At 52.8% G+C, this 14,650-nt stretch overlaps 1 protein-coding gene across 4 annotated transcripts in view; it reads right to left on the bottom strand.

The window, feature by feature from the left end:
* Positions 1–1,740: 1,740 nt before the first annotated feature.
* Positions 1,741–14,650, bottom strand: part of MFN2 (mitofusin 2) — a 27,358-nt gene continuing 14,448 nt past the window's right edge. For 2 of the 4 annotated variants that reach the window (XM_036347572.1, XM_036347571.1), the window contains 11 exons: positions 13,849–14,008; positions 13,563–13,630; positions 13,308–13,429; positions 11,542–11,668; positions 11,088–11,192; positions 10,726–10,828; positions 10,089–10,309; positions 8,911–9,066; positions 5,970–6,166; positions 4,807–4,941; positions 1,741–3,710 (listed from right to left, as the gene is read on the bottom strand). In XM_036347572.1, the coding sequence (XP_036203465.1) occupies positions 3,641–3,710; positions 4,807–4,941; positions 5,970–6,166; positions 8,911–9,066; positions 10,089–10,309; positions 10,726–10,828; positions 11,088–11,192; positions 11,542–11,668; positions 13,308–13,429; positions 13,563–13,630; positions 13,849–14,008 (1,464 nt within the window). In that variant the 3' untranslated portion in view covers positions 1,741–3,640. The remainder of the gene's footprint in view (positions 3,711–4,806; positions 4,942–5,969; positions 6,167–8,910; positions 9,067–10,088; positions 10,310–10,725; positions 10,829–11,087; positions 11,193–11,541; positions 11,669–13,307; positions 13,430–13,562; positions 13,631–13,848; positions 14,009–14,650) is intronic. The other 2 variants (XM_036347573.1, XM_036347574.1) reach the window with 2 other exon arrangements.

The following is a 14,650-nucleotide window of genomic DNA, read 5'->3' as shown; positions in this document are numbered from 1 at the left end:
AAGGCCCTTATGGAGAAGTGTGCTGAGCAATTTCAAGAAACAGCAAGGAACCGGTGTGGCTGAAACAGAGGCAGCCGAGAAGCGAGGGGCGGTGGGAGGCCGCGCAGACCCCAAAAGGCCACGGCAAGCTCTCGGGCCTCCTTCTGGGTGGAACAGGGAACCAGAGCAGTGTTTCGAGCAGAGAAGCAACCCGATCTGAGTTCTATTTCAAATCTGTATCAAGGTCACTCTGGCTACTGCCTGGACACAAACACACGAGGGCCAGGGTGGAAGGAGGGGCCGAGTTAGGGGGCAGAAACCTGGGTCGGAGGAGCGGTAGTTTCTTGTGGAGAGAAGTGGTTTGGACCTACATGTATTTTGAAGACAATCTGGCAGGTTATAGATGAAGACAACAGCAGGGCAATTATCAGAGGGCAGGGGGTAGGGGACTTGGGGTGATGAACACACAATACACAGATGATACATTTTATAGAATTGTACCCCTGAAACCTGTATAATTTTTTGCACCAATGTCACCCCCATAAATTCAATTAAAAAAGGAAAAAATGAAAACCCGACAGGTTTAGATGCAGCATGCGACGATGCCCGGTTTGTGGTCTGGGAGCCTGGGAGGAGGAGGCTGCCACTCACCGAGATGGAGGCCTCTGATAGGGACCAGGGGAGCAGGCAGCGGGGGGCCACCGGCCAGGGGCCGGGGTGGCGGACCCAGGAAACTGACTAGTCATGCCCAGCCACTGCTAGGGCCCTTCAAAGAAAAAGAGGAAGAAAAGGTCACAACCAAGTTCTCAGAAAGCAAGCCAGGGGAGGCCAGTCTGAGTCATGACTTAAGTGAAAAATGAACGGTTTATAGTGAAATCTGTAAAGAAATCACTCGATTTCCTGGTCCTTGAAGACAGGTTACGCCTTTGCTCTTCCGAAAGTACCAGATTCCCTCCAAGAATGAGGAGGCACCACAGGCCGGCTATAGAGGGAACTTCCCTTGAACAGGTTAAGGTCATTTTATTAATTATTATTATTATTGTTATTTTTGTTAATCCTCACCCAAGGGTATTTTTTTCACTGATTTTTTAGAGAGTGGAAGGGAGGGAGGGGGAGAGAGAGGGAGAGGCACATCGATTGGTTGCCTCCTCATGGGGATCGAACTTGCAACCCAGGTACATGCCCTTGACCAGGAATCCAACCTTCGACCACTGTGCACACTGGCCAGGGCAAGGCCATGTTATTTTATTTTTACTTTTTTATTGATTAAGTTATTACATATGTGTCCTTATCCCCACATTACCCCCCCCCCCCCACTCATGCCCTCACCCCCCTGTTGTCTGTGTCCAGTGGTTAGGCCTATATGCTTGCATGTAAGTCCTTTGGTTGATCTCTCCCCCTTACCCCTGCCCTCCCTCTGAGGTTTGATGGTCTGATCGAAGCTTCTCTGTCTTTGGATCTGTTTTTGTTTATCAGTTTATGTTGTTCATTATATTCCATAAAAGGGAAATCATGTGGTATTTATCTTTCTCTGACTGGCTTATTTCACTTAGCATAATGCTCTCCAGTTCCATCCATGCTGTTGCAAATGGTAAGAACTCCTTTTTTACTGCAGCGTAGTATTCCATTGTGTAGATGTACCACAGTTTTTAATCCACTCATCTACTGATGGGCACGCAAGGTCATTTTAAATACTAACCTGCAGACTCGGTTATGTCGGAGGGAGTTTGCAGAAAAATAGTAAACTGAGATGATCCCACAATGGGTTCCCAACTAGCTTTATTTTCATTTCCAATATTATCAGCAATGATACAGGAGCAATTCAGGCAAATATATCACCTTAAATATATCAGAGAAAAAACTCACTGTCAAGCATGTCTCACTCCAGCAAATGAACATAAACAGAGAACGAAGTCAGCAGCATTAAATTAAAGTGTCTTTGCCACACTCCTTTCAGAAGTCTCCCCTCGGTGGTATGTATTTCAGTTTACTTATTGTATAAGTTCAAAATTTCATTCATTGCCCAGGGGCTACATTTAAAAAATTCATGTTCAGTTACATTAAATAATTTCACCCCAAAGCACAAACTTCCTTGGAACTGCGGGACACTGATTCTCTGGCCGTGAGGTGACACCAGCCAGGCCGGCAGGACACTCACAAGCCCTCCTACCACACGCCCTTTGGCGAAGCCCCTCCTTTGTTCCACACAACCATGCAGACTGCAGTTTGAAAGACCAGTGGGACCTGGGGGGGACGCCTGCATGGCCACCACGTGTGCAGAGGCCATCAACTCACATCCCGACGCCAGAGCACGTGGACTCCAAAGGGCAGGACGAGCCCCGCCTCTTGCTGGAAGAGGGGCTGCTTTCTTTCTAGCGTGTTCTTTGACCTGCACTGCAAAGGCTTGTCCCCAAAGGTGGCTTGCCCAGACAGCTAACACACTGGAGACAGGAACCGGCCCCCACTTTAACCACTTACAGCGGAAAACACGTCTCAAAGTGAACAGGAGGAGGCCATGTGTGTCGGTGGGAGGCTCTGGGGATGGGGAGTGCACAGGCGGGGCCCAGGGTTCCCACAGTCCTTGGCCACCTGCAGTGTCACCGCACAGACTCAGCCCAGAGGACGCTCGGCCAGGGGCAGGTGGGCCAAGCTGGGGGTGGGACATGTCTCTTAAGAGGCACCACAGGGATGCAATCAAGCTGGTGGGGTGACTCTCAGACCCCATGGGCCCCTCAGAGTGAGGTCTAATGGAGGGCCCTGCTCTGCCCCGATTCCACCTTCTCTAGCTGTCATCCTGAAAGGGGCCCACGCCCCCCAGCCTGCCGCCAAGGCCCCTTCCTGCCGCCATCTTCCCTTCTACTACATCCTTTAACGCTCTGGACCAAACCACCTCTCACTAATAATAAAACCAGACTACGCAGGCCAAGGACCGAAACTAGAACAAGGTTGACAATGAAGAGCAGGGAGGCCCGCCCCTCCAACAGCACAGGCATCAGGAGGGGCACAGCCCTCCACACACAAGCTCCCCTAAGCTACTCTCACCACTGCCATCAAATCGCCTCTGCAGCATCCTCCTCCCCCAAAACCCAGGGCATGCACACCGAGCCCCATCATCAACGCGTGTCTGAGAGGCTTGGCACACGGACAAAGCACGAAAGCTGAAGGACCGACCAACACAAGCACAGTCCTTCTGGGACAGAACCATGCCAATGCGATCTGGGAAGGAAATCCAAGCATCCCTAGGTGTCCTTTTCTGCGGGTGTGCTGGGCGCAAGGAGCACAGGTGTGCAGGGCCGGCATCAGTGTTGGTGGAGGAGGGTGTGAAGGCTCCAGGCAGGCATGCGGTGAGGCTGGGAGCCAGGACCTTACCCAGCACCCAGTGATGCTCAGTCAGGTGACTCTGACAAAGCAGAGGACTCGACTTGATTCCTCGGTGTCACACTGTCGTCGTTTAAAAAGTCTCCTCTAGGGGGTGAGCCGGAAAATCTCCCGCAGCAGCAGGCGAAGGAGGGGGAAAGCGACTAGTGTTGAAGGGCTCCAAACAGTGAGACACTGGTGCTTTCATTCTCACGGCGGCGGCCAGAGAGGAGCAGCCCTGGAGGCGCCCCGTCGGCTGGCAGCGCCACCCTTCTCCACACAGGCTCCGGCTCCGGGCTGCCCACTATCTGCTGGGCTGCAGGTACTGGTGCATGAACATGTTGAGTTCACTGTCCATCCAACCACCTTTATTTCTGCAGAGAAATGATTTGCAGCGGTGAGAGCTGATAATAGGTAATACCAACATTATATGCCAAGCCGTTCTTGGCACAAACCCCTCCAAAACCCCCTTCTTACACACGAGGAAAGTGAGACTTTCCAAACTGCCAGCTGTTGTCTGCTTCGCCCTGGGACCACGGGCCAGGCCCTGAACTGGTGGGAACTCTGCTTCCCTGCCTGTCCGTCTCAGGTTCACCCAGTCCCCAGTGGCTGACCAACAGCAGACACTCCCCACATGCACCCTGCTAGTTCCCCGGGGATGAGTGTGTCCCTGGAAAATGGCTGCCCCGGGGGTGGGCGGGGAGGGCACATGGACACAGTCAGGGGAGGGGAAGTCCACTTCCCTGGGCTGGGGCCCGTGCCAATGACGCAGCTCCTGGGGTGCTGCCCTCAGGGGTGGGGGCAGGAAGCACAAGGTCCCCGTAGGCTGATGCTATCTAGGGCTGAGCGGCCGGGGACTCGTGCAGAGCACACCCATTCAGCTCTGTGGCTGCATCATGAAACCTGACTATTTTACAGATGGAAACAGTGAGGCACAGGAAAGCTCAGTGATTGGCCGGAACACAAGTGCCTGGACCAGAATGCAGGACCCCTGGCTCCTCAGATCAATATCCTCTCCAGCAAACTCTGTTTCAACAGACGCTGTGCAGACTTGTGTTCCCATCTGGTTTCTGCCAGTTTCCTGCTACCTAACCCGCTTCCCTGCGGGTAAATGCTGGCTTCCCCGCTTTCCTGAGCTCAGAGAGAAACGGACCAAAATGCATGCGGGGGCCTAGCCCAGTGTCCCCCGCACACAGTGGACAGTCAAGGACAGAAAAGGCTGCTGAAGGCTGAGCAGAGCAGCTCAGGTCAAGTGCCCGAGACGCTGCAGTTGAGAAGGTGCCAGTGAGCTGTAACCCTACGGCCCCACACCGCCTGGTTCCTCTGCTGCCACCACGGCCATGCCTGCCAGCCAGTGCCGGGGGACAGCGCTGGCACACACCTGGTCTTACACGGGAACAAGCTAAATCCCCGCCAGGAGCTGTGTGCTCGTGACACACACCACAGCCCACACCGCCCAGGCCTCCGCACCTGAGCAGCTTTGCCTTGCTCTGAAGTGAAACAAGAACCTCGATTTTCTGGTTCATAGCAGCAATCTCCTGCTCCAGGTTCTCCCGGGTGACATCCACTTGCTGGCACAGATGAGCAAAAGTCCCAGACAGTTCCCTGCGGAGGAGAGAGTCGGGATCAACCGGGCGAAGTGGCTGTTTTAGAGAACAAAGGTGGTGACTAAATCCGACCAACCCAGAGTCAGGCAGCCGCCAGGCCTGTTGCCTACTGGCAGCTCTGCCCTGCACCAGTCCTGGTTCGGTAGAACCCTCCTACCCCATGGTGAGACCATGCACGTCACAACCAGCACACACACTATCACCACCAGGTCAGAACCAGGAGTGCAGGCCATCATACCATGAGACTAGGATTGAGATCTTGGCTCTGCTGCTAATCAGCCAAGTGACCGAGGACAAGTGACTACTCTTCAAATCTCCATTTCTCCATTTGAAAAGGCAAATGCCAAGAAAAATGTCTGCCTCTAAAGGGTGGAGGAGCAAACGCCGAGCAAAGGGCCTGCCACGCGGCAGCTAGCATGCACCCCACCACCAGATCCAGCGATCCACTCCCACCGACCAGAGCTGTGCCAGGAAGGATGAGCTTGTGCCTTAGAACTTCAAAGCTGCATCCAAACTACAAGCCTTTAAGGCAGGGATAGCGAACCTATGACACGCATGTCAGAGGTGACACGCAAACTCATTTTTTTTATTGATTTTTCTTTGTTAAATGCATTTAAATATATAAAATAAATATCAAAAATGTAAGTCTTTGTTTTACTATGGTTGCAAATATCAAAAAATTTCTATATGTGACACGGCACCAGAGTTAGGTTAGGGCTTTTCAAAATGCTGACACGCCGAGCTCAAAAGGTTTGTCATCACTGCTTTAAGGCAACCTTTAAAGTAACGTCCCTCATCTGTCCAGTCCTCCTTCCTTAGGGAACCAGACTCTCAGGTGGTCCCAGGTCAGGACACAGGTATCCCTGGAGATGCCACTCCCCATCCCCGGCTGCAAGGTAGCACCGCACAGCTGAAGGTCAGGGTCGGATGGTGCTCAGGACCCAATGGTTTCCAGGTTAGAAGGGGACCAAGAGGGAAGCCTGAACCGCGGGAGCTGGCGCTGGCTCAGGGCTGCCGGCCACTCACTGCTGGACTTGGTGGCTGCAGTTGGAGCCCGTGTAGCTGATGATGAGCTGCAGCTTCTCGCTGGCATACTCCACAAACTGGCGCTTGAAGGCCCTCTCCTTGGCCTTAGTGGTCCAGGTCAGACGCTCGTAGACATAGAGGAGGCCATAGAGTCCAAAGGACAGGGCGATGAGCCGCCAGCCCACTGCCTTCCACACCTGCAGAGGCACAACTGTCAGCTGAGGCTCCCACCGTCCATCCTCTCAGCCCGTCCCTGCCAGGACTTTCCCTAGAGCCCGTCAAGGAGCCTTCGTGCCTCAACTCAAAACACCTCTTTCAACGTCTCCTTTAATCCCACTGAGGCCAAAAGAGCAGGGACCGGCTACAGTTTAAAATGAGGGTCCTAGCCGGTTTGCTCAGTGGATGGAACATTGGCCCATGGACTGAAGGGTCCCGGGTTCGATTCTGGTCAAGGGCATACACCTAGGTTGCAGGCTCGATCCCCAGCCCTGGTCAGGGCGTGTGTGGAAGGCAACCAATTGATGTTTCTCTCTCACATCCATGTTTCATTCTCTCTGTCTCTCCCCCTCCTTGCTACCTTCTCTAAAAATCAATGGAAAAATATCCTCAAGTGAGGATTAACCAAAAATAAAAAATAAGGGAAACTTGCTGTTTGCACACATGATTTATGCAAAAACAGTGGGTAGGGGTACAGATCCAGGCACACGGAATTTTCTTTTTTTAAATCCTCACCTGAGGACTTGCTTATAGAGGAAGGGAGAAAGAGAAATACCAGTATGAGAGAGAAACTGGTTGCCTTCTGTACGTGCCCTGACCTGGGATTGAACCCACAACCTAGGTATGTACCTTGACTAGGAGCAGAACTGGCACCCTTTTGGTACACAGGACGAGCTAAACCAGCTGAGCCATTCAGCCGGGCAGCACACAGAATTCTTGAGGATCAACGTTCTGATGACACTGACAAGTCACATTCCACGCATCGTTCCCCAGCAGATGGCTCCTTTTTGTCCTGTTTGTAGCACTTTGCTTCAAGGCAGTGTGGCTACATTCAAAGAGCACTGGACTTGGAGCCGGAAATCGAGGCTCCAGGGCTGCCTGCCATCCTGGCTGTGTTTCTGTACACTTGTTTCCCCCAAAACCAGCATAACGGTCTTCACCAATTCACAGGTGGTTTGGTAAAACGAGATGTTGTAAAAAGTTACATAGCCATCAAGGGTCAGGGTCTCAGCGAATGACCCTCTGCCAGGTCACCTCTGTGGAAGAACTAGAACATGTGCCTCTGCAGACCGGAGGGAGAGGGGCCTTGGCTGCCTCACCCTGGTCTTACAGGTTGAGAAGGCAATTTTGTTAGTTACATTCAGCCACCGTTTCTACAAATCAAATGTCCATAATAGAGTGAACTTGCCCACGTCATCAAGAACATTCAAGCCCTGACCGGTTTGGCTCAGTGGATAGAGCACTGGCCTGCGGACTGAAGGGTCCCAGGTTCAATTCCAGTCAAGGGCATGTACCTTGGTTGCGGGCACATCCCCAGTAGGGGGTGAGCAGGAGGCAGCTGATCAATGTTTCTCTCTCATTGATGCTTCTAGCTCTCTATCCCTCTCCCTTCCTCTCTGTAAAAAATGAATAAAATATATTTAAAAAAAAAAAAAAGAACATTCAAGGTAGCCCTGGCCGGGTAGCTCAGTTGGTTGCAGCATCATTCCCATACACCAAGGCTGTGGGTTTGATCCCCAATCAAGGCACATACAAGAATCAACCAATGAATACATAAGAAAGTGGAACAAATCAATGTTTCTCTCTCACGCACGGACTCTTAAAATCAACGAAGGGGAAGGGGAAGGGGAAGGGAAGAAAGAGCCGTGGCCAGTGTGGCTCATTTGGTTGAGCGTTGTCCTGAGAGGTTGCTGGTTTGATTCCCGGTCAGGGCACATGGCCGGGTTGTGGGCTCGATCCTCAGTAGGGGTCATGCAGGAGGCAGCCAATCCAAGTTTCCCTATCATATCAATGTTTTTTTCTCTCTTTCTCCCTCTCCCTTCCTGTCTCTAAAAAAATCAATAAAAAATCTTGTTAAAAAATGTAAGCTTAAAAAAAGAAAAAAATTCAAGGTATAAGTTATCTTGGCTGCAGTGTCTCTTGGATCAGGAAGTACAGGAGACCCCAGTTATCAAGAAGGCAGCCTGCACCCCTAGCTGGTTTGGCTCAGTGGATAGAGCGTCGGCCTGTGGACTGAAGGGTCCCTGGTTCGATTCCAGTCAAGGGCACATGCCTGGGTTGCAGGCTCAATCCCCAGTAGGGGGCATGCAGGAGGCAGACAATCAATGATTCCCTCTCATCATTGATGTTTTTCTCTCTCTCTCTCCTCTCACTTCCTCTCTGAAATCAATAAAAATATATCTTTTTAAAAAGAAGGCAGCCTGCAATCTCAGGCCTTAGGGTGGAAAGCAAAGGGCCATAAAACCAAGAGATGGAGAGACAAGGTCGGGCTTGGCCTCTTTTGTATTAAACCCTTTCAAGTTTTGCTCTTGGTTTTCTTGCCTACAAATGAGATATTCCTGAACCCACCTCTCTAGAACCCAGGCCTGTCAATTTCTCAGGTCACTTCCCTACCCACCACGCAACCATGCCCGACAGGGGAAAGAGCACAGTCTTAGAGTCAGACGGGGTCAGAGCTCAAAGCCTGGCAAGGTAGTCACAGACTTTCCTATCTGTCAAATGGGACTGGAGGTCCCCTAAATGTCAGCTGAGTGAGACAGACAGGTCAGTAAGTATGCATGGTAAAGGGCTGAGGCTGCACGCTGGCACAGACCAGTGAAGAGAACACTCAGCCTCTGATGGAGGTGAGTGAGCTGTGCCACACAGGGACCACCAGGACTGTGCCCCTCAGTCAGCCACCTGTCCTCCCACCTCCCGCCCCTCCCGAGCAGGGCGTGTCACTGACCACTCCTCCAACAACCAGGATGCCCATGGAGGTCCTGGACGTCAGGGAGGCCAGGCCAGTGACCATGGAAACCATGAGTTCTTCTTGGGCGAGGGAGCCCTGAGGCAGAGGGGGCATGCTGGGGTTGGCTGGCGTCAGAGGGATGGGACGCTGAACCTGAGGAGAGAAACAAGGAGAGGGCTAAGAAAAATGGGGCTCACTCAATGAAACCTTCAGTGACCCTCAAAGCTAGGGGTCCTAAAACAAGGACAGGGGTGGCTTTTCAATTTCCAAAAGGCCAACAGGGGGAAGTGAGCTTCACAAGTTGCAAAGGGGATTTGAGCTTCATAGCAGACCTGCTAGCCCAAAGGTGAGCACTGTGGGAGACCCCGAAATGTGAGCAGTGGCCACCTTGGAAGGCTTCAGCATCCAAAGCATGGGACATGTACCAAGAGTAGCACGTGCAACAACTAAAGTGCAATACAGAGAGGTGGTGTAAAATCTCAACTTTAAATGGAATATGGAGCCCCGGCCGGTGGCTCAGGTGGTTGGAGCATCATCCCTTACATCAAAAGGCTGCAGGTTTGGTTCCCAGTCAGGGTGCATACAGAAGGGAAGCCATGGATGTTTCCATCTCACATTGATGCTTCTCTCTCTCCCTTCCCCTCTCTCTAAAATCAATAAACATATCCTTGGGTGAGGAAAATATTTTTAATGGCATATGAAAAGATATTTTATGTCATTCAGATTTAAGTTATGTATTATTATAATGGTTATTTAAAACTATTTACTTTAATATAATTTAATAGTAGTAATGGTTACTTTAATATGCATAAGAAAAAAAATGCAGCCCTAGCTGGTTTGGCTCAGTGGATAGAGCGTCAGCCTGTGGACTAGTGTCCCAGGTTTGATTCTGGTCAAGGGCACATGCCTGGGTTGTGGGCTTGATCCCCAGTAGGGGGGCCTGCAGGAGGCAGCTAATCAATGAATCTCTCTCATCATTGATGTTTCTATTTCTCCCTTTCCCTTCCTCTGTGAAATCAATAAAAATATATTAAAATAAAGAAAGAAAGAAAAGAAAAAAATACAGCTAGCATTTGCAACTTCACAAACATCAGTGCTCAGGATACGGCCAGCTTGGATGTGGGCGCACCGGGACCGTGGGCCCCCCGCACGCCCAGGTCAGGGGCTGTGCTTGCCTGGTCGTTGTAGCCCATCAAGGCCCGGCGGCTGTTCTTGGGGCCCAGGAACCTGTTCACCAGCATGGTCCACCCGAGAGAGAAATGGAACTCGATGTCCTCCTGAAAGTCAGCACACAGCTTGTCACAGTTCAGGTCGTAGCTGAGGGAGAAGCACTGCCGAGGGACCAGCATGTCAATCTGACTCCGCACGGACGCAGGGAGGAGGGGTTTCAGGCCGTCTGTCAGGAAGAGAACGGGGAGAGCACCTCAGCTCCGCGTGCCGCACCAGGGCCGAGGCTTGGAACGGGAGCCCGCAGCTATGGCCAAGGACGCTGATGGTTCTGCCCAGAACCAGGCCCGATGAGTGGGCTGTGGGACCGGGGGTGCCACACTCGGGTGGGCAGGCCAGCTCTCCCAGGGGGGCAGGTCTGGGCTCCACCCCTGCTAACATTATGCCTCACGTGGATTAAGGGGCAGGCCCCTCAGCCGGTGACGGTCCCGTGTGGTAACACAAGACGGCTCCAGAGGCTACGTGTGGAATGAACTCATGACATCACCCAGAACCTGAAGGCATCGAGTTGACTCATCATAAAAGGTGACAGAGAGAAAGGTGGTCTCTGCGGCCTGGCCTCTGAGCCGCGTTCCCTGCACTCACCGATCATCTCCTGCTGCATGGTCTGCAGGGAGCCGGTGATGGCCGTGGAGCAGCGGTCCGACATGTTTCGGCCCAGTCCTTCCTCTATGTGGCGGTGCAGTTCCTGCAACCAGACGGGAGGTTGAGGGAAGAAGCACCCCAGTCAGGACTTCCTTCTGGGAGCCAAAGGACAAGGAGATGGAGGCTGTTAGCCCGTGCCCCGGCAGCTGACATGGGCGAGCTGAGTGAGGCCTGGTCCCGTCTCCCCAGCTAAGGGGTCCTGACAGACCAGCAGGGACTGAACCACGGCTGCTTGGAGATGCCACCCAGCAGCCAAAAGGATCAAGGGGTGCTTAATGCGAGCACTGCTGCTAATGACTCACATTCTTATAAACCTTGAGGACGATGGGAGAAGGGTGGAAATCCATCTGGTACTCGTCCACCAGCACAGAGAGGCGCCTGATCTCCTCGGCCATCGCCGTCGACACCTATAGAAGGAGACGTTAGGGATCGAGAAAGAACGTGTCCAAATCTGCACTGGGAGAGCGTCTAAAGAGAGTCTCGGATTCCATATCCTCTATCCCCCACCACGCCAGCCATCTCCTCCGCTCATCAGGGAATTAAAGCTTTTGAGGTGGAAGGGACGTGAGGGGTTGGCTGACTGAATGCTCATTAAGATCTGGAGAAGGTGACCTGCCCAGTGAACCCGGCGAAGGCGCTGCGTGCTGGAATCAGGGCCACAGGCTCCTTCTCAGGCTGAGAAGGCCCTCGGATGAGGAGGTCTGCTTTTCCACTTTCCCACCCTGGACTCTGCTCTGAGCCCGACCCGTTTCTCACCTGCCTTTCGACTTCCTCCGTAATCTGCTTAATCCGCAGTTTGTAGTCTTGCGCCAAGAGCTCCAACTGTTTGTCAATAAATGTCAGCCGCTCCTGCCGCTCCTCGCGCATTTCCAGGCAGTAAACCCTGAGAGAGCGAGCTGGTTACAAGACCCAGGCCCCCACTCCACTAAGCAGAGGAGCCAGAGGGGCTGCCGGAAAGCCTGTGTGGGCCCAGCTTGGTCCTGGCCGCAGTGAGGCCGGGGCCTTGGCAGTGTCACTCCCACTCGCAGGTATGTGCTCACCCCCTTCCCAGGTACGAGGGAGAGATGGCCCAGCCACTCACTCAGGTCTTCCATTAGGAAGATGTGGTGGTGACAGCGGGAGGTGCCTGCAAGGGGTTTGGAACAAGTGCTGCCACGTAACAGAGGGAAGGATGCTCAAACCCACTCCTCTGCAGTACGCTCCACCAAGAAGCCTGGCAAAACTCACCCAGTCCCAAGCGGCGTGAGGGTCAGGGAACGGGAGTTCCAGCACATACGCTGGTGGGACTAGGAATGGGCTTAGATGTTCAGAAAGCAACCAAGTCAAACTGGGTAAAACTGAACATGCACGTGCCTAAAACGAACGGTCCTGCCTCCCAGAATTATTCCCCGAAAGGCGCGTAAGTGTGCCTGGGGGCCTGTAAATGGTGTCCACTGCAGCATGGTTTGCAACAGCAAAAAATAAAATCTAAAAAGCAGTCAATGGGCCCCCAGCTGGTTTGGCTCAGTGGATAGAGCATCGGCCTGCGGCCAATGAGGGGCCCTGGTTTCGGTTCAGTCAAGGGCATGTACCTCCATTGGAGGCTCGATCCCTGGCCCTGCTTGGGGCTCCTTTCAGGAGGCAACCAATCGATGTGTCTCTCTCACATCAATGTTTCTCTCTCTCTTTCCTCCTTCTCCCTTCCACTCTCTCTCTCAAAAAAAAAGGAAAAATATCCTCTGGTGAGGACAAAAAAAAAAAAAAAAAGTCAATGGGAAATGAGGTATTCTCAATCCACATGGCGTCCTCTCTAGCAGTTAACAGTCACAGCTCCTAACACCTGTACCCACAGATGAAGGCAAAGGAGAGGTGAGTGAAAGACTGCGCAGGAACCCAGAATGATGCTGTGGCTGTACGTTCAGAGCACACCCAAAGCAACACTACATGTTCCTCAGGGTTTACGCAAACAGCTCTTCTTACATGGACGATAGGGCTACACACCAGATCATGGTCATGGTCGCCTTGGAGGGGTGAGCAGAGTGACACTGGGTCAAGGGGCTGAAGAATCAAAGGTACTTCCATTTTTTCTGTGTTTTAACTTAAAAATAATATAAAGAAAACACTGACTATCAATTCTGTGTGGTGGTAGCAAGGTGCTTTAATCTTTGTGCCTTCCTATATTTTAACATCTCTCCAAAAAAAGGTTATTTTTAAAATGTGTTCTGCTTCAGGCTCTGAGAATGGCTGTAGTGCCCGGGGCAGCTCTGGGCCAGGCCTCCAGCATGAGCTGGTGAGGGTGGCATTTCAGGGTGCCATGTTGCACTGGCCGGGTGGGACAGACCCCCAGTGGTCCCCTCACCAGGCTGCTCCGTGTACATCTAGTGAGGCCTGGCGGCTGGGGAAGGGCACCTGCATGGAAACCCAGAGACTCGGCTCTGCTGGCAGGGCTCTGACCCTGGCCCATCGTCCCAGGCAGGGGGGGAGGCGGTCACTTCCCAGCATCCCCTCTTCACGCAGGCCTGCCCGAGGTCCCGGGTCCTTACCGCTGCTCCTGAGCCGCGATGTGCAGAGAGTCCATGATGAGGCGAACGGCTTCCGCAATCTGCTTGGCCCGGACCGTGTGCTGCTCGAATTTGGTCTTCACAGCAGACTGGGAGATGCACTCCTGGAACAGACAAGAGGTGCTGAGGAGGCACGCGGGCCACCAGCCAGGGCCAGGCTCCGGTTTCACCGCCAGGGACATGGCCGGTGACACTGGGGAGCCCAGAAGCACCAGAGACCAGAATCAAAGGACTCACCTCAAACCTCCTCTCAAAGTTCTGAAACTCAAGCATCCTCACTTGAAAGCCCTCTGCAAGAGCGCCCCCTAGGAGAACTGCATGTTAGTCTGGAAATGGCTGTGCAGGAAGGAAAGTGAAAACCCACAAAGCCACCCCAATGCGACACTTGGCTAAACACTGGGGGGAGCAAAGAGCTGCTCACCCAGGTTCTTCTCACCACATCCTTCTCAGAACTATTTTCTGTCAGCTGACAGCATGAGACCAAATGTCTCAAACATTAGGGAAAAGAGGAAGTTGGTCTCACTGTCACCTCCTTCGGGCATGCCCTGGGCCTTCTGGATCCTGGCGTTGAGCGCCTCCTTGGCAGACACAAAGAAGATGCGGTCTCCAGCCTGGCCTCGATCCACCACGTCCAGCTCATCCACCAGGAAGCTGGTGCAACGCTCCATGTGCTGCCGCCGCACCTGGAGCCCAAGCAGAGGGGTGTCTGTGACCAGGGGAGGCAGGCGAACCATCTCCCACCATCTGTGCTCTCTAGTCACCAGTCTCAGGACCAATCTGGCCATGGGAGTGTCCTAGGGGGCGGCCTGCCAAAGGTGTTTAATGCATATATAAGCAGAAACTCGAACACATGCCTCAAGCCGCCTCTGGTGGGGGCCTAACCAGTGTCTCTTTTGTGCCCCAGAATGAAAGGAACTGGAGTTGCGAAACCTCCACCTGGGCTGTATGCTGACAAGCCGAGTCCTCCAAGGCCTATTTATGAAATGATTGGGCAGCATCACACAATCCTGTCTAGCTCTGAAGTCCAGGGTTCTACCAGAACTTACAAAGCCAGCAGCCTCTGGGGCCGCCTGCCGCGTGCCTTTCTCAGTGTTGAGAGATTTCATCCCTGCAGCAATTCCATTACATCCACCTCACGGGTGAGGAATTTGCCAAAGTCACACCGCCCAATGTCAGCCTGCGGACCGCACACTTTCCCATCCCTTATTACCAATCTGTGACTCCTGTTTCTTTCATCTCACACATGAACCAATTACTCTTCGTCCCTCTTTTAAGCCTCGTTCCTGGATATCTTCCTAGAGCTGAGCCGGTTCTATGAGGATTAA

Source organism: Myotis myotis, unplaced genomic scaffold (genome assembly GCF_014108235.1).
Source record: "Myotis myotis isolate mMyoMyo1 unplaced genomic scaffold, mMyoMyo1.p scaffold_m19_p_2, whole genome shotgun sequence".
NCBI classification, from domain to species: domain Eukaryota; kingdom Metazoa; phylum Chordata; class Mammalia; order Chiroptera; family Vespertilionidae; genus Myotis; species Myotis myotis.
The sequence above is the reverse complement of the archived record's forward strand: the minus strand, read 5'-3'. Positions and strand labels throughout refer to the sequence as shown.